Source organism: Vicugna pacos, chromosome 18 (genome assembly GCF_048564905.1).
Source record: "Vicugna pacos chromosome 18, VicPac4, whole genome shotgun sequence".
NCBI classification, from domain to species: domain Eukaryota; kingdom Metazoa; phylum Chordata; class Mammalia; order Artiodactyla; family Camelidae; genus Vicugna; species Vicugna pacos.
Genome location: NC_133004.1, coordinates 38463244 through 38489832, shown reverse-complemented (window position 1 = coordinate 38489832; position 26589 = coordinate 38463244). Strand labels below are relative to the sequence as shown.

At 54.0% G+C, this 26589-nt stretch overlaps 1 protein-coding gene across 2 annotated transcripts in view; it reads left to right on the top strand.

Annotated features, from left to right (window-relative positions):
• CLIP2 (CAP-Gly domain containing linker protein 2) overlaps positions 1-26589 on the top strand; it is a 65389-nt gene that overhangs the window by 6641 nt on the left and 32159 nt on the right. For both annotated transcript variants that reach the window (XM_072943093.1, XM_072943092.1), the window contains exons 2-3: positions 10038-10228; positions 22440-22990. In XM_072943093.1, coding sequence (XP_072799194.1) covers positions 10105-10228; positions 22440-22990 — 675 coding nt within the window. In that variant the 5' untranslated portion in view covers positions 10038-10104. The remainder of the gene's footprint in view (positions 1-10037; positions 10229-22439; positions 22991-26589) is intronic.

The following is a 26589-nucleotide window of genomic DNA, read 5'->3' as shown; positions in this document are numbered from 1 at the left end:
TAATAATGGCTGTGCAGGCTTGTGAGAGCCTCTCAGGGCAGCAGGCACTGAAGCAGGCCTTTGTCTCTGCTTGATTTCCCCCAGGCATGGGGGGCCCACTACCTGATCCTTTGCTTGTTGGGCCCACACCTGGTGAGCCTAGGCTCCCGGTGTGCTTGGTGCTGGATTTCCAGAAGGAATGCGAGTTAGTTGGAATGTTAAGTTACTCCTCTTTGTCCTTCCCAGAGATCGCTCCAAGCTGGCCAGTGAGTGTGGCCACCGGGTGGGACAATCTGCTATAAGCCTTCAAGTCAACATAGGAAGGATGATGGAGGCAAAGGAAGGCATTAAATTGCTTCATGTTTTCCTTAAACATATTTTGAGCTCCTCTAAGTGCTGGGCGCTGTCCTAGGTACCAAGAACCCTGCACGGAACAAAATATGCAAAAAACCTCCCCTTTAAAGCTTCTCTCAGAGGTGAGGGATTTTGCCAGTGAATAAGAGGAAGGGCATTCCAGCAGAGGATCAGCTTGTGCAGAGGCCTGGAGATATGACAGAGTGTCTATGGGTGTGGCTGGGTGTTGGTGGCATTCCGCCAGAATTTGGTGGCTAGGGACATGAAGGAGGAGTGCCTTTCTGGAAGCAATAAAAGAAAACACTGACTTTGAGGGCTTGTTAGTGACTGACCTCATCCCTAGGGCTACCAAGTTCTGCCCCTCCCCCACCAGCAGCCCTGGCTGGCCCTTCAGAGGTATAGATGGTGCCCGTGGCCCCCTGCCTGCTTCATCCCTTTTCCTGCCTGCCACACCCTGACTCTTCTCATGGGCCCTGGTTTGCATCCCTTCCTCATGTGGGTGGGAGGCCAGGCTTGGACCTGTGGGCTCAGCCTCCTCCCCATTTGCAGGGGAAGGCTTGGGAGTGAGAGGATGCTGGGGTGCTGATTCAGGTGCCTTCTTTAGGGAACCACTGTGTGCAAGGCCCAGGGTGCTTGAGCTCTGTGGGGCTTGGGCCTGCCCATGGGGAGCCCACAGAACCTTGGAGGAGACAGATGCTCCAGTAGGTCCACATGGTTAGGTGCTGGCTGGGGCCATCTGATGGGGGGAAGGCCCGAAGTAGCAGGGACCACCCCTGGTTCAGCAATCTGGGCCTTCCTTGCTTCCTCTACTCCTGCTGCCACCCACCCCCAGCTCAGGTAATTAAACTTTTTGTTGAAGTACAACATCTATACAGAGAAGTGTGCATGTCATAAGTGTACTGCTCGTTGGATTTTTTCAAACTGAAACACCTGTAAGACAGCACTGAAATTCAGAATCAGAACCCGCTAGCTCCCCAGAAGCCCCTCTTGTTTTCCTTCAGGTTGATACCCCTGACTCAAGGGTGACTCCTTCTCTGATCTCTAGCACCATCAATAAATTTTGCCTGCCTTTGGACTTCTTTTTAAGTGGAAGCATACAGTCCCACTCGAAGCACTTTTACATCTGCCTGCTTTCACTGGAGACTCTTGCATGTGGTTTCAGTTCATTCATTCTCATTGCTGTGTTTTATTCCATTGTGTGAATAAACACTACAACTTATTGATTCATCCTAGCATGATGGATATTTGGGTTATTTTCAGTTCGGGAGTGTTAGGAATAGTCTGTGTCTTTTGGTGCATGTATGTGCACTTTTCTGTGGCAGCAAACCTAGGAGTGGGACTGCTGGGTCATGCTCGGCTTCAGTGTGTGATGCCAGACTGTTTTCCACATTGCTTAGACCAGTTTCCACTCCTACTGGCAGCGCATGAGCGTTCTGGGTATTCCACATCCTCACCAACACTTGGTGTGGTCAGTGTTTCATTTTATACATTCCGGTGGCTGTAGTGTTGTCATGGTGACTGATGAACGTGAACATCTTCTCATATAGTTATTGGTCTTCTGAATACACTCTTATTTTTGGTGAAATGTTTGTTCAAGTCTTTTGCTGATTTTTCAAATTCGATTTGTGGAGTTCTCTCCATATTCTGAGTAGGAATCCTTTGTAGAATACAGGAATTGCAAGTTCTCTCTCTCTCTGTCTCTCTCCCCCACCCAGTGGTATCCTTCGATGCACAGAAGTTCTTAATATGGTCCAGTTTATCCATCTTTTCCTTTATTTTGAGCACTTTCTGTGTTGAAATTTTTGCCTGCTTCAGTGCTGGGCAGATCTTTCCTCACATCTTCTAAAAACTGTAACGTTTTACCTTTCACATTAGATCTGCCGTCCATCTGGAACTGATTTTTGTGTATGATGTGAAGTGAGCATATTAGTTTCCTGTGGCTGCTATAACCAATGACCACAAACATAGTGATTTAAAACAACACAAATGTATTATCTTACACTTCTGGAGGTCAGAAGTCTGAAATGGATCTCACCAGGCTAAAATCAGGATGTCAGCAGGGCTGCATTCCTTCTGGAGACTCTAAGGAAAAATCTGTGTTTTAGAGGCCTTTTCTAGATTCTAGAGGCCGCTATGTTCTTTGGCTATTGGCCCCTGCCTTCATCTTCAAAGCCAGCAATGTCGGGTGGGTCCTTTGCACGCTGCTCTCTCTCTGCCTCTGTCTTCCACTTGTAAGAACCCTTGCGATTACATTGAGTCTGCCTGGATAATTCAGAATAATCTTCCCATCTCAGGTCAGCTGATTAGCAACTTCTAATTCTGAGGTTCTATCTGCAACCTTAATTCCCTTCTGCTACATAAACTGACATGTTCACAAGTACCAGGGATGGGGCCACTATTCTGCCAGCCATGGATGGCATCAGGATTTTTTTTCCCACGTGGCTATCCATTTGACCCAGCACCACTTATTGTAATGACCATCCTTTGCCCAGGGGTAATTTTTAGTTGAGTGTGCAAATTCCAACCCTAGGGAGGAGAACCCAGGAGATGGGGTGGCTTTGCTGTAGCTGCCCTGGCCTGGATGTTTTGGACGGGGCTGCCATGGAAATCAGAGGTAAAGGAGGCAATAGTGAAGGATGATTCGGTCAGTGTGCTGGCCTGGAAGGCAGATACCAGAGCCCGTTCCTTCCTGTTTCCCTGATTCCTGGATGACCTCACCAGGCCCCTCCCCTCCCTGGGCTTCCAACTTTGGTCTCTGGGACTGTCTTGCCCAGCATGAATTTTCTTCCTTTGGGCAGCTGACTCTCACTATCCTGTTCACTTGTTCTGTAACCTTGGGTGAAGGTCTTAGAAGGTCACTTCCCTGCCCTGGGCCTCAGTTTCCCATTCTGTGAAATGGGAATACAGGCAGGTCAGGGGACAACTTGAGCCATGTTGTTCCCGAGCCCTTCTCCTTGGGCCTGCTGGGGGACCCCATCCAGCAGAGCCAGGCTGATGTCTTTCCAGCGTCCTGGACCAGTGGCAGGAGGGCCCCAGCTATCCAGTCGCCGGGTGGCCACATAGCAAGGAGTGGGCTCTGGAGCCATGGCTGTGCCCTAGTTCTGAGTATGCCAACTGTGTGTGCGTGTGTGTGCGTGTGTGTGCGAGGCAGGGAAGTATACTGACATTCCTTCCCCTCCTCGGCCCAACACAGCCCCAGCACAGACTTAAGGAAACAAATCTTAGAAATGAAGCCCCTAGTTGCCCCGCCCCAGCTCCCAAACCACGTTTCCTGGCTGTTGCATGGGGTGCTGTGAATGAGCACGTGTAGGTGCCCCCCGGGACCCACGGCCAAGGTTCCCTACTGGGTCTCTAGGACACCTGCTGTGCCCGCCCCACGCCCACCAGCCCTGGCCCTGAGGCCTTTCCAGCAACTTGGTATCGCCTGGCTTTTTGACTTTTCGCCCATCTGATTGGATGGGAAACGGGATCTCCTTGCGGCTTGGGTTTGCATTTCCCTGGTGACTGGGGAGGCCCAGTAGCTCTCTAGCCCGACAGCCTCTCCTCGAAAGCTGGCCTGTTCATGCCCATCAGTTGTTGGGGTGCCCTGAGGTCGAGCCCTGTGGTCCCTACACGCCGGATGGGTGCCCTAGGCCTCCGTCACTTCACGCCTAGCGTGTCTCCACATGAGCTCCCCGCCCTGGCCCCTTCTCCTAGTCCTTCCCGGTGTTGAAAGATAGTCCTGTCTGCTACCATCCTCGGCCCCACCTCCCCCAACCCCCTGCCACTATTTGCCACCTGTTCAGCATCTGTCCCCTCTCTGTCCCCTCCAGCCGCTGTCTGTCACAGCAGCCCACACCCCGCCCACCACAATTGTCCTCATTAGCTCCCAGAGCAGTTTGGCTGAAGGGCTTATCTGGTCTGTGAGACCCTTTGCCTGACGTCCTCTGTGGCTCTGCATCCCCTCAGCCTGATGCCTGGGCATGACTGGGGTACCCCCCACAAGTGTCCCTCTCAGTCTCTGGATAACACCCCCCACACACTTCTCAGGCACTCTAAATCCTCAGCTGTTTGGTTGACCTGGCACAGTGTGATCTGTGCCCCACAGTTTCCCTAAGCTGCCCCCATCCCCCACTCGTGCTCCCTGTTACAGACCTGCTCACCCCCCTCCCACCATGGTACAGTTGTGGTCCCAGCCTTCCGGCTTATGGTGAATGGGCAGGGGCCATACTAAGCCCATCTCTGGCTGCCATGTGGCCTAGCACTTGGGTCGCAGGCTCAGGAGAGGAGGGGGAGCATGGGCACCCCAACTGCTGGGACCCCTAGGGGCTAGGAGGAGCATTCGGACCAGTCCCCAGGAGAGCTGTCCCCAGGGGTGGGGGCCGCCCTCCCAGCAGGAGAGGCCAGGGTGTGGCCGATGGCCGAGGTCTCCAAGCAGAGGTCTGGTTCTGGGAGCCTGCTTCCTGGTGCCTGCTTCCGTCCCGTGCCCTCTGGGCAGCGCTGGCAGGAGGACACGGGCTTTCCACTGTCCTATTTGGCACCTTTCCCCCCTTCCGTCAGGGCCGTGCCCTGGGCCGTCGATTGGCGGAAAGTTCTTGGGCCTCATCCCCCCCTCCGAAGCTGTGGCCCGCCACCTCCAAGGCCCCTGAAATGGAAACCCTGAAACGCAGCCTGGGTTTGTCTTCAGTAAATGGCAGCTGAGGGTGGCACAAAGGGGGCCTGTTGGTCTGAATGCCACCCGTCCTCCCCCGCCTCTTCCACACCCGCCTTGTCTGGCCCCGGCTCCCTGGGGGAGGCGGCGTGTGCACCCCGGGCCTTCGGAGAACATGATCCAGCCCAGACCGCAGTGATGCTGCCCTTCCCGCACAGTGTGTGCGCCAGGCCTGGGGGCACGCTCGTGGGGCCACCTCCTCGGACTCGCACGTCCACACGCCCCACAAGGCAGCAATGCTTCCCCCCATTTCACAGGGGCTGACTCTGAGGCTCCCACCAGGCCAGCGTCCCACAGCCACTCATGGAGGGTCTGGGGTTGGGACCTCCATGGGGCTGAAAGCGACTTCCACCCAGGCCTCCCCCGTCGGCTGCAGTGTGGCCAGAGGCCAATTTATCCCCATGTCCTGCTTTTTCCAAGAAACCCCTCTCTTCCTCTATCCCACAGGCAAGCTGAGTCATAAAGGGGCCTCCTCCCCCTCTTCCTATTCACCATTCTTCTCTCCATCTCCCCTTCCCTGTGCTCCCCCCGCCCTCCAGCAGTGTTAGAGGTGGGCGGGGGTGGATTGGGGTGGGCTGCTGACCTCCCCTCCCCTAGCCCCCTCCCTCCCAGGACTGAGTGATGCAGCCTCAGTGCTCCCCTCTCCTGCCAGCTCCTCTGGTCTCCTTTGTCAGTGAGGCACGTGGGTGCTCTCCCCAGAGGCCAGGGGTCTCACGAATGTTATTCCAGGTCTGGGCGAGGTGGTATGGGGAGGTGGAGGACCAGACCTGGGTCTGGTTCCAGCACAGCTGCTGAGCTGTATGTGACTTTGGGCAAGTCCCTGGACTGCCCTGAGCAGGAGCTGCTCTGCCTGTCAGATAAGCACTGCCTCACCAGCGCTTAAGGCCTGGAACATAATAAGCTCTTCATCCTGGACGCTGCTGGGGTCCTCAGGATCTGGGAGGGCAGGAGGGCAGCTGTGCGAGCCTCTGGAGGCCTCCCCTGGGAGGAGCGTCCCTGGAGATTTGTGACCTTGAAGGCCTTTGTCCTCTGGGCCACAGTAGATGTGCTCTCCTACAGGGTTTCCGGATCATGAGCCCTGCGCCAGGAGCTGTGCTGGGGCTGTGTTCTCAGAGAGGAGACTGTGGCCCCACCTGGCGTTGCCTGTGGGCTCCCAGGAGGCAAGATGAAGGCATATGAGACTAGTATCCTCTTTCCTTGGCTGTGTATATGATCCTGAGGTCTCTAGGGGTCAAAGGTCCTGGGAGGCTTCCTGGAAGAGGAGGCATCAGGCTGGGTATTCCATAGATGGTTGGAATAGGTGAAGTGAAGCAGGCAGGGGAAAAGGCACAGGCAGAATCTGGGAGATGGGAGTGCCAGGCGAGTTGTGAGGAAACACGAGGTCAGCAGTGGCAAGGCTGGTTGGCATGAAAGGCCGAGGCATCAGACAGCCAGCTGGGCTGATCACTACAAGTCACTCAGTCCTGAGGGCTGGGCCCTGAGGGGGTGAGGAGGGCCTCCCCATGAGCCAGCATCATTCATCCAGTCAAGTGATTTATTGGGCACCTGTAGGCTTGGGTACCCTGTCAGGATTAAGGATATCCTAGTAAATAAAACAAACCCAAGTTCTGTCCCCATGCAGTGGAGAAAAACAAAGCAGGGAAAAAGTGGGGAGGGCTGGGGAAGAGTTATAATCTTAGAAGAGGACGTTGGAGCAGATACTTGAAGGAGATGAGCAGCATACTGAATATTTGAGGGAAAAGCATTCTAGGCAGAGGGAACAGTATGTGCAAAGGCCCCGAGGCTGGAGCATGAGAGTAGAGTGGGTAAGGGAGGGCCACGGTTGGGAGTGAGGCATTTTTGGTGGTTTTTTGTTTTCTGTAAATCTCAAATTCACATTCTTTTGCCAACGCACCGACTTCTGTGGGGAACCTTCAGGGATTTTATTTTTTATAGATTTTTTTTCAGAGTTGAAGTTTAATTTATATACCATAAAATTCACCCATTTTAAGTGTACAGTTTGATGACTTTCAGTATAAACATACAGTTGTGCAGTCATCACCACAATCCAGTGTTAGAACATTTCTACCACCCAGAAAGTTCTCTCATGCCTGTTTGAAGTCAGTCCCTGCTCTCAGCCCCAGGTAACCACTGATCTGCTTTCTGTGTCTATAGTTTTGAAACTTCATATATATGGAATCAAACAATATATAGTCATTTGTGTCTGATTTCTTACACTTAGCATAATGCTTTTTGAGGCTCATACATATATTTTTTAAATTAATTTTTTTGAGGCTCATCCATGTTGTTGCGTACATCCATAGTTCTTTATTACCGCTGAGTAGCGCAGTCGGCTCTCACCTGCAGATACGGCGGGCTGACTGTACTGTACGTTTTAGACAAGGGACTCGAGCATCCTCGGATTTTGGTACCCACAGGGGTCCTGGAACCAATCCCCCAAGGATACCGAGGGATGACTGTGTAGTATTGTATAGGTAAACGCTGTGTTACGTATTCACCAGTTGATGAACATTTGGGTCGTTTCCATGTTTTGGCTGTTGTGAATAAACATGAACACTTTTTTTTCTTTTTTTTTTACAAATGTTTATATGGCTATATGCTTTTATTTCTCTTGGGTAGTTGGGTCATATGGTAGGTATATATTTAACTTTTTAAGAAACGGTCAGTTTTCCAAAGTGGTTGTACCATTTTTTGTTTCCGCCAAGCAATATGTGTGTTCCAATTACTCCACATCCTCATCAGCACTTGGTATTGTCAGTTTTTCTGATTTAGCCATTCCAGTTGGCGTGAAGTAGTACCTCATTGTGGGTTTGATCCACATTTCACGTTGCCACGACTGATGACTTTGGTCATCTTTTCATGTGCTTATTGCTGTTTACATATCTTCGTTGATAAAATGGATATTCAAGTCTTTTGTTCATTTTTAAATTAGGTCTTATTAGTAAGTTGTAAGGAACCTTTATAAGTTGGTGAATACATGATCTTTATCAGATACGTGGTTTGTGGCTTGACCCAAGCCTGACTGCGAGTGACTGCTGGAGCCCAGAATTCCTGGGAGGATGTCAGGGAGTTATCAGAGAATTAGGATGTTGGATTTGGCAGGTTCTGGGGGCCAGGCCAAGGCTGACAGGCTTGTCTCATACTCCTGTCAACTTACCTGGGTATGTAGGTGCCACCACTCTGTGCCTTGGGGGAGCTCATTTTCTCTGCTCTTATGTCTAGCCACCCTGCATGAGGAGCTGATCCTTCCCATGGCTGTGCCAAGATGGGTAGTAATGTCGCTGGCTCATCTTGCTGGCCTGAGAGTCATGTTGGGGACACTTGGCATATTCCTGCTGTGAGCATTGTGGGTTGGCTTCTGTATTAGTCAGAACTTTTTTGGTTGCAAGTGACAGTGTCTCTCAAAGAGATTTAGGCAAAAAGAGAAAACAGTGCCTGTGTGTGTGAGGATTTGTTGGCTGATGTGAGTGTAGGGCTCATGTGACCAGCTTCAGGTTCAGCTGGATCCAGGCCCTCCAAATCCTGGGACTCAGCTCTGTTTTCTCTGTGTTGGCTTCATTCCCTGGCAGGCTCTCCCGTGTGGTAACTGGGATGGCCTTGCAGCTGCTGGCTTCCATCCCACACCCAGGCAGCCCCAGAGCAAGAAAAGCACCTCTTCCTAAAGGTTCCTGCCAGAGTCCAGGCCCTGATGCTCCTTGAGTCACATGATCTTCCTTCAATTAACCATGGGGCTCTGACCAGGCCTGGGTCACTTGTCCACTCCAGGTGTGGGGGTTGGGCATCAGCTCACATAAGTCATATGGATCAAGAGTGGAGAAAAGTTTCTGTAAAAAGGAATAACATTCGGTGACCAAGGTTGGGATAAGGATACGGCTGGACAGGCAAAGAGCGTGGCATCCCCTCTGCATTAGTTGAATGCCTAGAAGACATTGATTTCCCTTTTCCCAAGGTCCTTAGGGGGTGATGCTTTCTCCAGAATCCTCTGTCCGTCTGTGGTGCTCTGCATCGCCTCTCCCCACTGGAGAGGGTACTCCCCAACACAGAGGATGCATCCTGCCTGAGGCTCTGGGGCAGGACACGGCCTGGCCTGTGGTGACCCTTCCCTGAACATCTATGCAAGAGAGGGTGTGCACACAGAACCATGCAGGAGGAGCAGGGGATAGCGGACCTGTCCTTTCTGCCACTCCTCCAGCCTCCCTGCCTCCAGTGCCACTTGCTTCACCTGGTGCCCTGAACTGATCACCATGGAGACTGAGGGCTTCCCCTCTTAGGAGTCCCCTTTGTCAAATGCAAGTGCCCGGAATGCCATATGCATTGCCCCCTTCTCTGCTTAGTCATATAAACAGGGAGCTGTAACGGCAGAAGGACAGGCAGACGGCATGGCCAGTCCATCGTGGCGGGGGATCGAGGCAGGTGTAAGCTCCTCTGTGTGTACGTCCCCACACCGGGTGTGGGGTGGGTGGGTGCTGGATGGTGAGTCCAAGACCTGGAGTGTGGCTGTGAGGCTGAGCAATGGGCCGGTTGATTAAATTAGATACTGCTTTGTCCCACTACATCAAGAGGGATGTGAGTTGTTGGCAGGTCCCAGATGGTTGGGGGCTGTTGGAGAGTGACCACCGGGTTGCCTGTGCGTGTCAGAGTCTGCCGGCCTGTGCTCTGTGGTGAGACCCGCATTCAGCGGGTGGTGGCTCTGCTGACCTGCGTGGTCCTGCTGTGGGGTTGCTGGGGTTAACGCAGTCAGCGCTGCAGAACCCCGAGCCCGTTTGCTCCTGAGTCTCACCTTCTGGGCCCAGGACATGGGAAGAGAGAGTGTTCCTGACCTCAGGGTCTGGCAGACTGGGACACATGTCCTGGCAACGCCACCACCACGCTGGGCTCACACCTGTAGCCGCTGCTCAGTACCTCAAATTCCCAATCTAGAAAATGGAGATAACATGGTCCCTACCTCACAAGGTCGGGGGTGCTCTGCCATCTGGTGACGCTGTGATGTGACACTCCTGTTCTCTGCCTGCAGGTGAGTGACAATGGTGGAGAGCACGTGACCTACACGGACCCTTCTCTGCCCACCGAGTGGCACCACCATGCAGAAGCCCAGTGGCCTGAAGCCCCCCGGCCGTGGGGGGAAGCACTCAAGCCCCATGGGCCGGACGTCCACTGGATCAGCCTCAGCCTCCGCCACGGCGGCGGCCACTGGCTCCAAGGAAGGTGCGCAGGACCAAGGGTGGTGGGGTGAGGGGGCGGTGGGTAGTGGTTCTTCTGAAAGAGCTGCGGCAACTTGGGCCGCTCTGTGACCAGTGGTTCTCGGAAGGTCTTCTTAATGTCTAACCACATCCTTTGGAAAATTAACTAGCAATGGGCACTGACAAGCTTTATGTGCATTATTCCTTTTCATGCTCCTCCAACTCCGGGAGGTGGGTACTACTGTTGGCTCTGCTTAGGGATGAGGAAATGGAGGCCCAGGGAGGCATGGCATCTTGCCCAAGTCAGAAAGCACAGCCTGATTCAAACTCCAGCCCCCCTTCCCCCACTCTTTCTTCTTCTGGGCGCTGAGATTGTCCCAGCAGAAAAGCCCTGTCTTCCCACCAGCCTCCTTGTCTGCCACCCAGACCCATGCCCTTTGAGCTTTCCTTGTGTAACCTCTAGTCCTCCTGCTGGTGGGCAGAGGGTGCCCACAGGGCAGGGGTAAGGCCAGGTGCTATGGCTGGAGACACCGGCTCTGAAGGCAAATGGGTTGAGAACAGCTATTAGCTATTGGATCTTTCTGGTGATAAAAGTAAGATAGTCTACTGTGCAGTATTTGGAAAATTTGATTCAGGGGTAAGATTGCATATAATCCTCCCTAGAGGTAACTATTACTATTTTTGGTTTATATCCTTTTACTCTTTTTCTTGTCTGTTTGCAATCAGGCTGCATGTACAACTTGAAAATTTGCTTTTTTCCTTTTGATATGATCATGTCATTAAAAACCTCACACGTCCGTTATTTTCAATGGCTGTAAAATATTCTGTTCATTCAGCAAATATAAATCAAGGGCTCTGTTGACACACATCTAATCACTGGAGCTCTCATTCTGAGCAAAACCGGATGTGGTCCTGACCTTCAGGGAACTGCCGGTCTGGTGGGGGGCACGAGTGTCGTAAGATCCTATAACTGGGGCCTGACCCAGTCCAGGAGGTCAGTAAAACCTTCCCTGAGGAGGGGATGTGGGAGCCGAGGTCCAAGGGTGATCGTTTACTAGATGAGGAAAGGGAAGCATTCCAGGCAGAGGGAACAGCACGTGCAAAGGCTCAGTGGCAGAAGTGAGCATGTTGAGTATAAGGGAGGGAAAAAAAGTGAGTGCAGGTTGGTACATGACCAGTGAGAAGTGTGCTGGTGAGATGGGGGTGGCGTGGGGTGGGGACAGCTTGTGGACAGCTTGGGGTTGTACAGGGAGTTTCACTTCCATCCTAACAACAGTGGGAAGCGGCTGGAAAGTTTTCAATCAAAAGGAAAATTTTTCTTACTCCACTCTCTGCAGTTGAAAATTGTGATTATTTCTTATTTTTCACTTTGGTGAATAATTCTGTGATAAACATCTTTGGCACAAATCCCTGCTTTGATGACACTCCAGTCAGCAGGGTAAGACATGGTCCATCTCATCTGATTGGCACGGAAGTTTGGAGAGACAAAAATAGCCAGGGGCCATACTGAGCAATCGGGGCCCTGGGTGGGGTCAAGGAAATGTTCAGCCAAAGGCGTGGGTAGTTAACAGAACCAGGTCCCTTGCAAAGCCAGACAACCAGCATGTAAAGGTGAGGGAGTTGTGTCACGTGGCCCGTGGACAGTACTGCCCAGTACAGGCTCGTGTCGAGGCCCAGACTCCCCTTCCAAGGTGGCAAATCCTCCTTTCCTCATGGGAGGCATTTCTGAGCATGAGAAGAACCCAGGCGAGAGGAAACAAAAGGGGAAAGGCTGTTCCAGGTGAGGGAACAAGTGATGCAAAGGTCCTGAGGCAAGGATGAGTTTAGTTTGTTAAGAAAGAGAAAGAAGACTAGTAGAGAGGAGTGTGAAATGAGGTTGGGGAAGGCGGCAGAGGCAGGTGATGACGGGCAGGGGGATTGGGTTTGTTTAAGTGTGACGGGAGCTGTTGGGGGATGTGAGCAGGGGAACTCTCCGTGTTGTTTGCATCCCTGAAGCCACCAGGTGGAGAGCGGGTTGTGTGGGTTAAGAGCGGGGGCGGGGAGACCGATAAGGATGCATGTGGTCACCCAGGCGAGGATGTTTGCATTTACTGCCAGGGCTGTGGGAGGTCAAGGGGCTGACCACTGGGAGTGGGCTGCAGGGAAGATTTCCTGGAGGAAGTGTGAGTTCAGCCTTGAGGATGGCGAGTATGCAAATGGAGAGAGGATGGTGACATGGGACCTGGAGGAAGAGTATGGGCAAAGGCATGGAGTGGACTGAACTTGGTCCACTGTGGGTGGGAGCTGTGTATCCCACTGGGCACCAGCCAGGCCCGACCCTGACGCTCCTTTCTACTGGAGAGAGCCCTGTAGCACCTTCTAGATTCTTTCCTCATTGTCCCCTGTCTGATCAAGAGGGGCCTGAGTTCTGGCTCTGATCCAGCTCCAGTGCCCCTCCTTGCTCAGCCCCTGCTGTGTGACCCTGGAAGAGTTACTTAACCTCTCTGAGTCACAAATGGGATCATAACATTTCTCTGATGGAATCAAGTGAGTTAATAAATGTCAAGTACCTGCAGGTACTAGACTCATTAAAGAGTAATTTCACTTCCTTTCACCCATCCATAATCTCATTACAGAAAAATTTGAGTGGTAAAAGAAACTCCCATCACCCTTCTTGTAACCTAATCACACCAGCCCTGTGATACATTTCCTTCCGTTGTTTTTATTTTTCCTATTGCATGTGTTGTTGTTTCAAGCAGTTAAGTCATGGGTTGTGTCCAAACTTGCATCTTACCACTTCACATTTTATTGAGTCCTATGGGAAGTGCCCCCCATGCTAGGACAGTGTCATCTTTGCCATCCTTTTGAACGGTTACATGGTGGTCCCTCAAGGGAGGGAGAAGGGACCACACTGTGGGACTTGCTGGTTGCCTCCTGGTCACACTGCACAGCGGTCTGGGAGCTGCTGAGGATGGGGGCTGGGTGGTCTGACTCTGCCTGAGCCCCCAGCCCTGCAGGGCTGTTCTGGAGAGAGGAGGTGCCACTCTGAATGCCCGATTGATCACAGAGCCACTCCCCCGCCAACCGGCTTGGTGGCGGCAAAAGGCTGCAGCTGCGCTAGCTAGCTCAGTGTGCCTTCCTCTCTACTCTGGCACCTGCTGTCTTTGCAGGTCAGAGACAGACCCCCAGCCTGGGGGAGGGAGCAGAGAGCTGGGAGCAGTTGCTCGGGGCAGTGGAACCCTGTGAGAGGGGAAGGGAGGTTTCTGCCTAGGGCTGCTTTTGTCCCTGCTCCAGGTCTCATAACAGGAGTCTCTGGGGGGCGGGGAGGCATGTGGAAGCACCAGGGGAGGATGTTGGTCCCCCACCCCTGCTGGCCTTTAGGCTCCCTCACCCACACTGTGGAACTGACCATCTGCTGTCCGAGGTGCTGGAGGTGCCCACCCCCTATGGGAGGCTGGAACCTTGTTGGGGGCACCGAGAGAGGGTCTGGCGGAGGCTGGAGCCTGGTGGTGGTTGGTGGGGGCAGTAATAAGTGGGAGTCTGCTCTGGGAATCGGGGCAGTGGCTGCCTTCCAAAGCATGAGCTCAGCCTCTGAGCAGAGGGTCTGCCAAGGGCCGGGCCTGGACTGATGCCCCCACCCCCTGGCTTGTGTTGGTTCCCAGAGCTGTGACATACAGGGAACAGCATGGCTGGGAGTGGGCCGTGGAAGGGGGTCTCTCCCACCAGGAGGTGACTGAGAGGTGGCTAGAGCAGGTGCACAGGAAGGTGGTCTGGGACCCAGCAGTGGGCAAAGGCCTGGGGGGGCCGTGACGTCAAGGGCAGCTCAGCCAGATAGGATGGAGTCCCCCTGGAGGCTGCTTCAGGTCGGTGGCGGGGGGTTCTTGCTTAGGAGGTGACACTGGGCAAAGATCTGAGTGACACGCAGGACGCCACCCAGCCAAGGTTAGAAGGGTGTCTAGGCAGAAGCAGTAGTGGCTGCAAAGGCCCCGAGTCCTGAGATGTCCAAGGGCAGAGAGCATTTTGAGTGGCAGGGTGAGTGTCGTGCGCAGGTCAGGGCAGGAGCTGGCCGGAAGGAAGTCAGGGAGCTGTGACTGGGGCCCCTGGGGGTTGGCAGTCTATCCTGGACCTGGGGGAGGAGGCGAGGGATCAGGCCTCTGAGGCTTGTGGCCCAAGGCTGCTGCTGGGGTGCAGCCCTCTCTTTGGGTCAGGGGCAGCTCACGGTGGTCGGGTAGGTCCAACACTGCTGGGCAGTTGCGGGAAGGATGGGACCTCAGCAGGCTGTGCATGGGAGCCCTTAGCCCTTCCCTGGGGCTGCTTCTGAGCCTCAGGTGGGGGCAGGCCAGGCTGTGGGTGTCCCTTTTGGGACAAGAAGAGCTGGTCGCAATGACCTGGGGAGAACTCAGGACTGCTGAGCGAAGGAATAGCACACAGGCCACTGTCCAGGTCCCTCCGCCCTTCGTCCCTCTGCCCTTCTCCCCACTGGGGCAAGTGCGTCACTGGAGAACCTCTCCCATCCCTGACACTGTCGTCTGCCCCAGAGATGTCCTGCCTAGGAGGGATGATGTCTGACACTTGCTGTCATAAGCTGGCCCTGCAGCACGTGTCTAATCACATTTCTTCCTCATTAAGAAACCAGTGAGAGAACTGCTCTTCTGTCCATTTTAAAGAGACAGAACTAAGACTTGGAGTTCTCAGCTGAGTTGCCCAGAGTTACAGGGCCAGACAGCGGCAGGGCTGGAGTTGAGACCCACGCTAGGCTGGGTCTATCTAGAGCTGGCTCAGGCTGCTAGCACCTGCTGCCCCCCAACCAGGGATGAGTTGCTGGGGTGGCTCGGGTCCTGAGTCCAGGCTTACATTCTGCCCAGACCCCGGGCGTGTGGGCAGGTTAGGAGAAGCAATCCGTTCTCGTTAGGATGGTCACAGCTATCCCTCAATGTGCCTGTGGCCTTTCCATATGCAAGAACCCAGGACACAGGAAGTCAAGGATGAGTGTGCAAGGGAGTTCCCCCTCAGGCAAGGAGCGGACCGCTTGGGGCAGGATCCACTTCCTGTATCTTGATACCCCCAAGGGGCCTACGCAAGGCTGGTCCCAGAGCTTTCCAGTTCTGGCTTATTGAGCTGGGGCCCAGATGCCCCGACACCCTATGGGTACTCCAGATGTGGGAGCCAGCCTGATGTGCCCGGGGTAGGACCCACAGAGCTTCACAGCTGGCCTCTAGTCCTAGACAGTGATCCCACCTCACTCTACCCTCGGAGGTTTGTGTCTTTCCCCTTGGTCCCCATGCTCCCTGGGGGGACATCATCCCCATTTTAACTGACTTGTCCCAGATGCTGTGCAAACCTGGTAGAACCAGGACCAACTTCCAGCCCTGCTCCTGCAGAGCCAGCACCAGCCCCGGGCAGCACTCACTCCCTTCAAGGTCAACTCTCCCTACTCTCCTCTAACCACATCCTAAACTTTTTAATGGCATCAGGATGGGGAAAGCCAAGCTAAGCTTTTCTGTGGCTGGGCTGCGGAGGGGCTGGGGGCAGGGCAGCCTTCTAATGCTCCTGACGTCGCCCAGAATTGATCAGAGATGGAGGGGCCAGGGTTGAGGATCAGGGGCCCAGCTGCCCGTGCCTGCCTGCCGCGGCTGGCATGGCCATAGTAGGGCTTCTCCATGGGGAGCTGGCTCTGCTCTTTCCAGGGTAAGCCTCCCATGAATTTCTCCCTGGGTCGGCAGCTGAAGCTGCTGGGTGGGACTCTGTCCCCCTGGTTTGGGGGTAAGGGGAACAGAAGAGGACTCCTGCATTCCTTTTGGCTCAGGAAGGACGCTGAGCAATCCTTGGGACTGGGTGCTGGTAGGGGGTCCCTTCTTCAGGGATGGATAGCTGGAGACAGCATAGCAGGGGAGGTGCTGTGCCTTTGGTGGCCATAGTGGGTGGGCCCTGCCTTAGTAAGGATGGGTTGGGAGGGGTCTCCGCAGAGACCATATTGGTGGGGTGCTGTCAAGGGACTGAGGTCAAGAGACTGATGGGAGGGTGGACTGGGCTGGAGGGCTCACGGTGGGAAAGCTGGCTCCCTTGAGGAATGCTGTAGAGTCCCCTTCCCTTCCCTTAGACCTCTGTATACAGTACCTGCTGGTACAGCAGAGGTCTTAGAGCAGAAAGCTGCTTTGGGGTTTGTGGGGCATTTATGTATGTTGCTTTGGGACCACCAGGAGGGGAAGGTCACGGTCGTGGCCAGGCTGCATTTCAGCTGAGTCCCGGGTTCCCGGCATGGAGAGGGGGTTGGTGTGGACCCCACTTCCCAGGGCTTGTGTTCTGGGTGGGGCACAGACGCATTCCCTGCCAGCTCGGGAGGCAGATTGTGCAAACTAGGGAAGAACAGAGCTCTGAGGGGTGGCGGTGCCGATGAAGGGTGTTGGAGCTGGTCCCATGGGCAGGCAAGCTTTCCTCAAATGATACAGAAAGGAAAATACTGTACTTTCAGGTCAGGGTGACCACGTACTGCCTGGGACAGCCCTGGTTTATGCCTGTAGTCTGGGCCTGGTGCTGTATTAATAGCACCTCCTTTCTGTCTGTAGTGTCTGGTTTTCGATGATGAATCATGTAGTCACTTTATTTACATCCCCTCCTAAGTTGTCACGCTGCTCATTAGCACATTAAAGGCTCTGACAAGTCCTAGAGCAAAATAACCTTAACTTTGGTTACGCGCGTTTCTCAATTTTGTTTGCATTTGGAGATGAAGGTTTTGTTTTCATGACGCTGACACCCTGTGGAACTATGTTCTTTGGAACATTTAGAGAACTGACTACCTCCCTGAGGGACCCGCACCTGGGTCCTAGCACAGGTACGCTTTTTTCCCTCTGGCCTTCAGGGACAGAGGGCTGACTTCATTGTGCTCCTTGGTTCATGTCATACTGTCACTGTGGGTCCCTGCAAGGCTTTTGTTTTTTTAATTAATTCCTTATCCCCAGGCATTCGTGCCCATGTGCTGTGTGTTGGGACACTCTTGAACCCTTTCTTACCAAGCATCACATCATAAACACTTTCCCATGTAAACTGGAAGAATTACTTTTAAATATTACTTAATTATCCAAAAGACTTGACTATATTTTATATAACTGCTCCCTATTTTGGGGACACTTAGATCCAAGTTTTTGTCTATTTGTTTTGTGAATGACAGCGAGTTAGTTAAAAAAACTTTCTGAAGTATTTCCTTGGGAAATGGGCCAAAGATGACATTCCCTGTTTTATTATTGTCTTTTTAAAATACTGTATTTCATTTTTATTATGTGTTATTCATTTTATTACACAAGTAACATGGGCTTATCATAAAAGCCAAAGATTAACGTAAATAGTGATCCCTATCAAGAGTTTAAATGAATCAGGGGAGTGATAGTGTGGTTGGGTTTACCTTCAGAGGGCTCACTCTGACGGCTCTGGAGGAGGGCCTGGAGCAGAGGGGTGGAGGCTGGAGGCTGGAAAACCCTTCTGGTAGCTTCTTTGCTGGGCAAAATGTGAAATCTCAAGGGCTTGATCTCAGGAAGGGCTTCTGAGCCTCTAGAGACAGCTGTGGATTTAGGAGTTCTTTCTTCTGTGGAATTGCTAGGTCTTGATGAATAACTGGATCGCGGGGAGGGAAGGGGAGGAGCAATGAGGGTTTGTGCCTGAGTAAATCAGTGTGTGGGGAGCAGTCCTGAGATGGGAATAGAAGGGGATCTAAGGGGTGGGGTCACTTTGGTTCAGAATGTCAAGTGTGAAGTCCTGGGAGACATCCAGGAGGAGGCAGCTGCTGGAAGGGCAGGTCTGATGGGCAGGGAAGGGACTGGGGAGAACAGTTGGGGCCCAGCTTCATTCTACATCGTCCTGTGTCATTTGGCTCTTTTATAAGGAGAATTTATTAATTTAAAAAAGTAATTTAAAGAAAAAGCAGAAATGTGGCAGGATATAAGCAGTAGCTAAAGGTGCAGGAGAGGTTAGATGATGGGGGGCACAGGGTAGATCAGGGTTCCCAGGTACTGACTAGAGAAGAGGGGTATTTTTCCTGCCTCTTGCCCCCTCCTTGTCTGCTCCCTGCATTGGAGACAGGTCAGGGACTTCCTGTCTCTCATTCATGGGGTCTGCAGAATTTCGATCGGTCTTACATGGGCCCGGTCCAGGGTCGGGGCTGGGATAGGGCCAATGGTGTGCTGGTGCCGGCCTGCCTTGGCTCATAAAAACCAATTGTGAAATTGTCAGGAATTTTGCAAGCCAGCTATTAAACAGCCATTATTTAAGCAATCAGATTGCATGAACTTACAGTTAATTACATCCTATTAAAAACACGGGTGATAAATATGAAAACCCATGACTTCTAGTAGTACTCCTACTCTAGTGTTTATGCCACTGCTGCTTCTACTATTTTACTACTAGTGAAATATTGCTGTTTACTACGAGTAAGAGTTTATAGTGTCTATGTTTTTGAGGTTATTTACTCTGTGATGCAACTACTATAATCTTTTCCTGACTCCATGTTGAGTGATACGCAGGTAGCTTGAGATGGACCACAATGGGGGAATTTACGCTATGGAAAGTGGGAAATGCTACCAAGCAGGGTTTTTTTTTTTTCTCTTAGAGAGCTAGTTGTTAAGCCTTTCTCAGCACACCACTGGCTGGAATGTAGGTGGAGAGAGTAGTAGACGGAGACTGCCCCTTTGAAGGGACCACCGGGGTGGGCCGGGATGGAGGAGGCGGAGAGGCCGCCAGTCCTGTCACGGGAGCAGGGAGGCTTGAGAGGAGGTGGACACCAGGGCAGGCACCATGAGGCCAGGAGGGGCCCGCTGCGGTGCAGCGAGGAGGCCGTGGCATCCTCACAGGAGCGGTTTCCACAGCGGGGAGGGGTCGGGAGCTGAGGGTCAGAGAGGGACTGGGGAGCAGTCTTGTCAGGGATGGAACCACTTCTTCTAGATGCTGCTGGATGGAAAAATACCCACGGCAAGAGCAGAGGACCAAGTAATATTTAAATACAACCTGTCTCGTGTGTTTGACTGTTAAGTACTATATAGATACATAAATACACACACACACACACATATATACACATGAACACGCACTGGATAAAGCCTGGAAAGACACACGCCAAGGTGTTAACTGTGATTATGTTTATATGATGGAGTTATAGGTGCTTTATTTTTGTAAAAAATCAGTATCTTGTTATATTTTTCTGCAGTGGACATGAACGATCTGCATAATAAACATTTAAATAGAGAGAGAGAAGCTCGTTTGCTGGGAAGGAGAATGAGCGACAGCAGGAGGGGGATGAGGTGGGGAAGCTGTTTGTGGTCCAGAGGGGTGTTCGTGCCACACGTGGGCTCTGTTGGAGGGCCAGTGAGGGGAGAAGAGAGGTGGTGGGGAGGTGGGTCCCAGGAGAGACCAAAAGGGGATGGAGGTTTGCTCCTAAAAGGAGAAGAGGGTTCTTAGCTTTCCTCTAGAAACCCAGGGAAAACGGGAAGTGCTCAGAGAGGTACAGAGGTGGAAGGGACACCAGGTGAAACAGAAGCTGCCTGAGTGAGCCTCAGTTTCCTGGACTGAAGAAATGGGAGTGACTCCCTTTAGCTCGGGTGTGAAGATTCTGTGCACCCAGTGCAGAGCCGGGCTGGGCCCCAGTTCTGAGCAGGCGGTGTAACAGAGGAAACAGCCCTCATGAGCTTCCATTTAAGTCTGGGAGGCAGACATACATGGGTGAAGACAGGGGATAAATTTCTAGAAGAATAAAGTGGGTAGAGAGTGCTATGGGTAGGTGGGCTTTTAGATGAAGCAGTCAGGGAGGGCTCCTCTGAGGAGGTGGGGGAGCAAGCTGTGTGACCGTTAAGGCTGAGATTCTAGGAGGTGCTCCCAGCCCATTCTCAGTGAGCCTTCTCTCCCTAGCCGCAGGCCCCCGTGGACCTTGGTCCCTTCCTGCCAGGCAAGAGGCCAGCCAAGTTGTAGCTGCCGGCCTGTTGCTCCCCAGCCCCCATCCCTTTGTTGGGCCTGAATTTGATACTGGGTGCTCAGTGAATGGGGTCCCTGGTGGCTGAGATTCAGCAGATATGATAAATGTCTGTCCCCGCTTTCCCAGGCAGGCCGGGACCAAGGTCCTTGTGGAAGGAGGGGAGGATGCATTCTCATCTGGGCGCCCCCCCAACCACTCCCCTGCCCCCACCACACTGGACCAGGCCACCAGCTGCTGCCTCTCCCTACCACATCCTTTTGCTCTTTTCATCAAAGTTCTGCTTTGAACTTGAAACCGACAGTCAATTCCCTTGTGCCCAGTGTCTGGGGAAGGACCAGCTGCTGGCGTGAGGCTTAAGTCTGTCGCTGTCCTTTGCTTTCTGGGGCTTTACTGAGCCACTGCTGGTCCAGGCAGGAACTATGAGGGCAGCGAGGCCTAGGCCCAGCTTTCAGGGAGCTTCCGGAGCCTGCCCCAGGGGCGGGGCCCGTCAGTTGGGTCTCATAGCTCTGACAACACACTGGCTACGGCGTGGCTCTTAGGATGTCAGTGCCGGCCGGGACCCTAGCAATCTCTGACCTTGCCCTTTGTTGCCCACAGGGAAAGTGAGGCCCAGATATGGGAAGGGGCTTGGCCAGGCCTAGGCAATGTGTTACTCATGGCTCCCTGGAGGGAAGGGGGCTCTGCTGGAATTCCCACGCCTTCACAAGCTCAGGCAGCAGAAGGCTTCCCAGTGTGAGTGGAGGATCTGGTGAAGATTTGTGCCTGTGAGTCTGGGGCACCAAAAAGGACAAATGAAGCAGAACACCCAAGTGTGGTACCAGGCTCGTGACCTGGATTTTAGCAGCTGCTGAAACAACTGGTCCCCGGGCCTGGGACCCGTGGAAGGGGTAGGGGTGGGGAAGAAAGATTACCTGAGGGTCTGCCTGGGCTGGGACAGCTGGGAGGAGGACAGCTGAGGAGGCAGCTCCTTGCCAAGAATAGCTGCGCGGGGTCCCCCGTGACCTGGGACCCTACTCTGCTCTAAGCAAAGAGGACAGATAGGGACAGGCTCTCACCTGGGCCACAGCCATTCAGGAGCCCTGGGCTCCTTGGCCTTGGGTGCAAGGATGATGCTGGTGGGAGCCGCTGCCCTCTGGCCCCTTTACTGGCTGCCCATGGAAGGGACCAGAAACACAGGCAGCTCTGGTGAGGCATGGCAGTATCTGCTTGCCTCCTGTCCCCATCGGTCTTCCCCCTCTGGAGTAGAGGAGGAAGAGGATGAGTCCTTCTCTGACTGATGCTTGGTCTGGCAGGAAGCGGGAGGCAGCCTTGAGGTACAAATGGGCAGGCTTTCCAAGCACCCACTCATAGCAGAGGCCCTGCATGTGGCCCAGGAGCCAGACACACAAAGCATGGTGGGTTCAAGCCCACCATGTCCTCTTATGAGTGACTGTGAACAGGTTGCCCCCCCCTTCCTTTTCTGAGTCTAGAGCACATTAGAGCCCAGGCCTGGGAGGCAGGCCCCCTCCGAGGGTTTGAGTTGCCATTTCTGCTATGTGGCTATGGGTAAGGCCCTCACCTCTCTGAGCCTTCTTTCTACTAGCAGGGGCTGGATTAGGGAACCCAGTTCAAGCCTGAGAGCCTGGAGTTCAGTCCCAGAGATGAGATTAAGTGCTTGCTTCTGCCTCTCCCACCCTCCACCACTGTTCCTGGTCTGTGCACAGTGAGGTTGGGCTGCAGCTTAGGGGGTGGGGAGGAGACGGAGACTCAAAAGTAGAGTAAGAGGGTTTTCTAGCGCCTTGCTTGCCCCAAGACATCCGTTGCCAGCTGTCAAGGAATAGTTAGGAGCCTTTTGTCAGGCCCAGAGCTGTCTAGGGGGATGGGGGAGCACAGAGACCCCCTAAAAAAACTCTTGAGTTTCATATGGGACTATGGGTGGTCTCAGATTAACAGCTGACGGCCTGAGCCCACGTGGGTGGGGAAGTAGCAGCTTGTAACCCTCAGTCATGGGTCCCTTCTGCCCTTGATTTTGAGTCACCCTGAGCTGCGGAAAGCTACCGCGTCTGAGGAGGCACTGCCTGCGCTCTTAATCCCTAGACTTCTCCAGGGGGGTTGGCAGAGTAGGGAGAGCTCTAGGGATGCCCACGGACGGGGAGGAATGAGAGACCTGCCCCAGGCCCCACTCCCAGCCCTGTCTGCCTCAGTGTCCCCTTTAGTCAGCCAGCACTGGCCCCTTCCAGCCTGACGGCGCCCCCGGGGCCGCCGAGGGACCAGCCCCACCCCCACCCCAGCCCTAACCGCTGCCTCTCTCCTCGCTCCGCAGGCTCCCCGCTGCACAAGCAGGCCTCGGGCCCCTCCGCCGCGGCCCCCGCCGCCCCCGAGAAGCCCGGCGCGAAGGCGGCGGAGGTGGGCGATGAGTTCCTGGGGGACTTCGTGGTGGGCGAGCGCGTGTGGGTGAACGGCGTGAAGCCGGGCGTGGTGCAGTACCTGGGCGAGACGCAGTTCGCGCCGGGCCAGTGGGCGGGCGTGGTGCTGGACGAGCCGGTGGGCAAGAACGACGGCGCCGTGGGCGGCGTGCGCTACTTCGAGTGCCCGGCCCTGCAGGGCATCTTCACGCGGCCCTCCAAGCTGACCCGGCAGCCCACGGCCGAGGGCTCGGGCAGCGATGCCCACTCGGTCGAGTCGCTGACCGCCCAGAACCTGTCGCTGCATTCGGGCACGGCCACGCCGCCGCTGACCAGCCGCGTCATCCCGCTGCGGGAGAGCGTCCTCAACAGCTCCGTCAAGACCGGCAACGAGTCTGGCTCCAACCTCTCAGACAGTGGATCTGTGAAGCGAGGCGACAAGGACCTGCGCCTGGGAGACCGCGTGCTGGTGAGTCCCCCACCCCTTACTCCACCCCACGTGGCTGAGCTGGACCCTGGGGGTGCTCAGCGGGGGTCTAGGCTGAGGCACCCACTCCTTGGCAGAACTACGGAGTGGCCAGGGAGACAGGTGAAGCGGGCCCTGGACAGTGTTGCTGTGTGACCCTGGACAAGTGTCTTAACTTTTCTGGGCCTCAGTCTTCCCATCTATAAAACGGGAGCTTTAATAGTACCTCCCTTGTAGATTGAAATGCATGAACACATGTCATGCCTTTAGATGGTAATTGATACTTAGTTAAGTGCCCATAAATGTTAGCTATCATTGATATCCATGGATCCAGCCCACCTATGTGGATGTGCCAGTCCTGTACTGGAAAAGTCTGGGGACCAGAGAACTCAAGACCCCTGTCCCAGGGTTGTGTGTTTCAGACATTTAATCAGCTAGTAACCCAAAGTGTTCAGGCAGGCTGACTTACAGCCTCACTGAGCTGTCCTTGGGGATACCTGGGATCTGAGGGCACCTGCTGGCCGCGGCCACTACAGGGAAATCAGGCCCAGATTTGTGCCCTTTCTGCTACTTCCCAGCTCTGTGATGCTGAGAGAGTCCCTTCACTGGGCCTCATCCCCATTCATTCATTCAGTCATTCATCATCTGTCCATTCAACAAAACAGGCATCGGTAGCCCCCATGTGATGCTTTTGCTGGGAATATTGAGAAGCTGGTGGATGTGGGAGTGCTTCGTAGTTACTAAGGGCTCTGTCTGCGCAAGGTCATGTGAGTGCCCAGGGGGGTCAGCGACTCCTTTGGGGTGAGAAGTGGAGGCTCTAGGGATTTTGACCAGCCCTGATTGGTCCTCAGGTTGGGGGAGGAGGGGCTTGAACTCCAGTGTGATCCTGTCTAAAACTCCCCTTGCACCTGCTCCCCCCTCAGGGGATGAGAACTGGATGTGCCTGGCAGGGGGCACTCATACTGGCACGAGGCAGGCGCTGCTCTAGGTAGGAGTCTCGGCCTCCATCTTCAGGCTCTGCTGATAGAGGGGAGGGGAGGGGGCAGAGGCAGGGGGCTCAGGAGGTACTAGGTCTGCCTCTGGCTTCCTCTCTGTCACAGGGCTTCTGGCTGGATGGCAGGGGCCCTGGGCATGGGGTCCTTCTCCCATTTCCTGTCTCCTTAGAGGGGCGGGGACAGGACTTGTGAAGCTAGACTGACCCCAAGCTAAGAAGGCTTAGGTATCTCACTTTTACCCAGTGTCACTGCGGGAATTCTGGCCTAAGTTTGCTCAGTAGCCTCTTTCTGGCCCTCCTGCCTTTTCTTTAATGTATACATGTGCTTGGGAGGACAAATGACCAATTCCCCCCTGTGCTAGGCTGGGGAGAAGACCCAGAGGCCTACTTGGGGGAGTCGGCTGGACCACTCTTTACTAGCCTCTTAGCCTCCCTGACCCTCAGTTTTCTCTTCTGTAATATTCATATCTTCTTCCCTCCAAAATTAACCAACATTCCTTCCAACCCCCATTTTAGCTGATTACCATTCTTGCTTCCCAGGAAGAACAGAGCCATTGTCCACCACAAAACCCGCCTGCACACTCTGTCCTCCCTCCAGCCAGTTCCGTCCACTCCAGGGCTCTAACCACCGGCTCTTGTCCAGGGCCTGCCTCTCCCACCGCCCCATGCAGACAGCCTCCATCCTCCCCTGCCCGTTTTCCCTCCCATCTTCTCACTCACTTGCTCCAGCTTCTTCCACCTTAAAAACAGAACTCCCCCCTGACCGTATGTCTTCCTCCAGCTATTTGCCTATTTCTCTGTCCGTCTTTCAGCTAAACCCCTTAAAAGGCCCAACTATTGGTCATAGTCTCCCCATCACCGTTCACTCCAGGGAACCCGCTCCCCAGGCCACTGGGGCCCTTCATGTTCCAAGTACAATGATCAGTTTCAGTCCTCATCTTATTTCATCTCTCAGCAGAATCAGCCACTGTCAGTCTCTCTCTGCCTCCTTCTAGAAGCACTTTCTTCTCTCAGCTCCTAGGATTCCGCACACTCCCCTGGTTCCTCCTACCTCCCTGCTAATCCTGTTTCCAGTGTCAGGTCAGAACTCTGGCCTCGGCTTGTCTGTCCCTTGATAGAACCATCCAGGCCTGTGACTTAGGACAGTCCAAGCATATGTGAGCATCACACTGCCCGGGGTTGAATCTCCTGTCTCACATGTCGGGCTCTTAGTTAGCATCTCCGCGTAACCTGCATTAGTTTCCTGTGGCTGCCGTAACAAGTACCACAAATCGGGTGGCTGAAAACAACAGACGTGTGTTCTCTCACAGTTCTAGAGATTAGAAATCTGAAATCCCAGGTGTCGGAGGGCCATGCGGTCTCTGAAAGATGAAGGGAAGAGTCTGTTCCATGCCTTCCTCCTAGGTTCTGATGTTGCCAGCAGTCGTTGGCTTGTAGCTGCATCACTCCATCTCTGCCTCCATCTTTGCATGGTCTTCTTCCCCATGTCTCTTCTCCTACAAGGACACCGGTCACATCAGATTAGGGCCCACCCTGATGACCTCGTCCTAACTTGATCACATCTAAAAGACCCTATTTTTAAAAAAGGTCACATTCATAGGTAATGAGAGTTAGGACTTCAACATATCTTTTGGCAGGGGACACAATTCAACCCGTAACACCTGTCCAGAACAGAACTCAGTTGTTTATCTACCCACTCGCATCCCTGACCTGCTCCTCCCTGTCCTTCCCATCTTAGTAAACGGCACACCTGTGTCTCCAGCAGACCAGGCTAGGAGCTTGAGAGCTGGCTTTGAGTCTTGTTTTTCTCTCCTCTCGACCACGTGATTCATCAGCGGGCCTGTGGTGCTGCCTCCAAAATATACCCAAATCCGTCCCTAGGCCACCACCTCCACTGGCAGCTCCTCTCTCTCAGGCAGCAGAGATACTTCCTCCTTGGTCCCCCCGCCAGTACTCAGGGCCCAGCCCTTCTGTGGCTCCCATCTCGCTTAGGATAAAAACCCACCCACCTTCCCATGGCCTCGGACCCTGGTGATGGGCCTGTTTACCCTCTTATGATCTGACTTCTCTCCTCCGTCCTGGCTGCCCTCAGGCCGCCCCAGCCTTCTTTCCTTTGCTCCTGTGCCAGGCCTGTTCCTCTGCTGTGTCCTGCTGGTTCCTCGACCCAGGACACTCTCCGCCAGGGCTTCCCACAGCTCGCTGTCCCACCTCCATTAGGCCTCTGTGCCCTGTCACTCCTGAGAGCGGGGCCCTCCAGCACTGCTCTGTCTAGCCCCTGTCACCCAACTGGAGCAACAGTGCTTCCTCACTTACTCCTTGACTGTCTGCTTCCCGCCCCGACTGGGCACTCCACATTTTGCTCACACAGCGGTGCCTCTAGTGCCTACAACAGAGCCAGTGAAGGACTCACAGCCCCACCAGGTGATCCTGAGAGCGAGGGAGGCACCACGTGTATGATGTCGCTGCTACAAAAGCTGGTTGAGCCCCAGATGCCCCTTACTGGCTGTTGTTCAGGTCAGCAACTGTAGACGCTGTCAGGGAGGATCACCAAGGGGGGCCACTCACCTCTGTCCCTTCATCTCCCCGAGAGTGGCCCAGTGCCGCCACT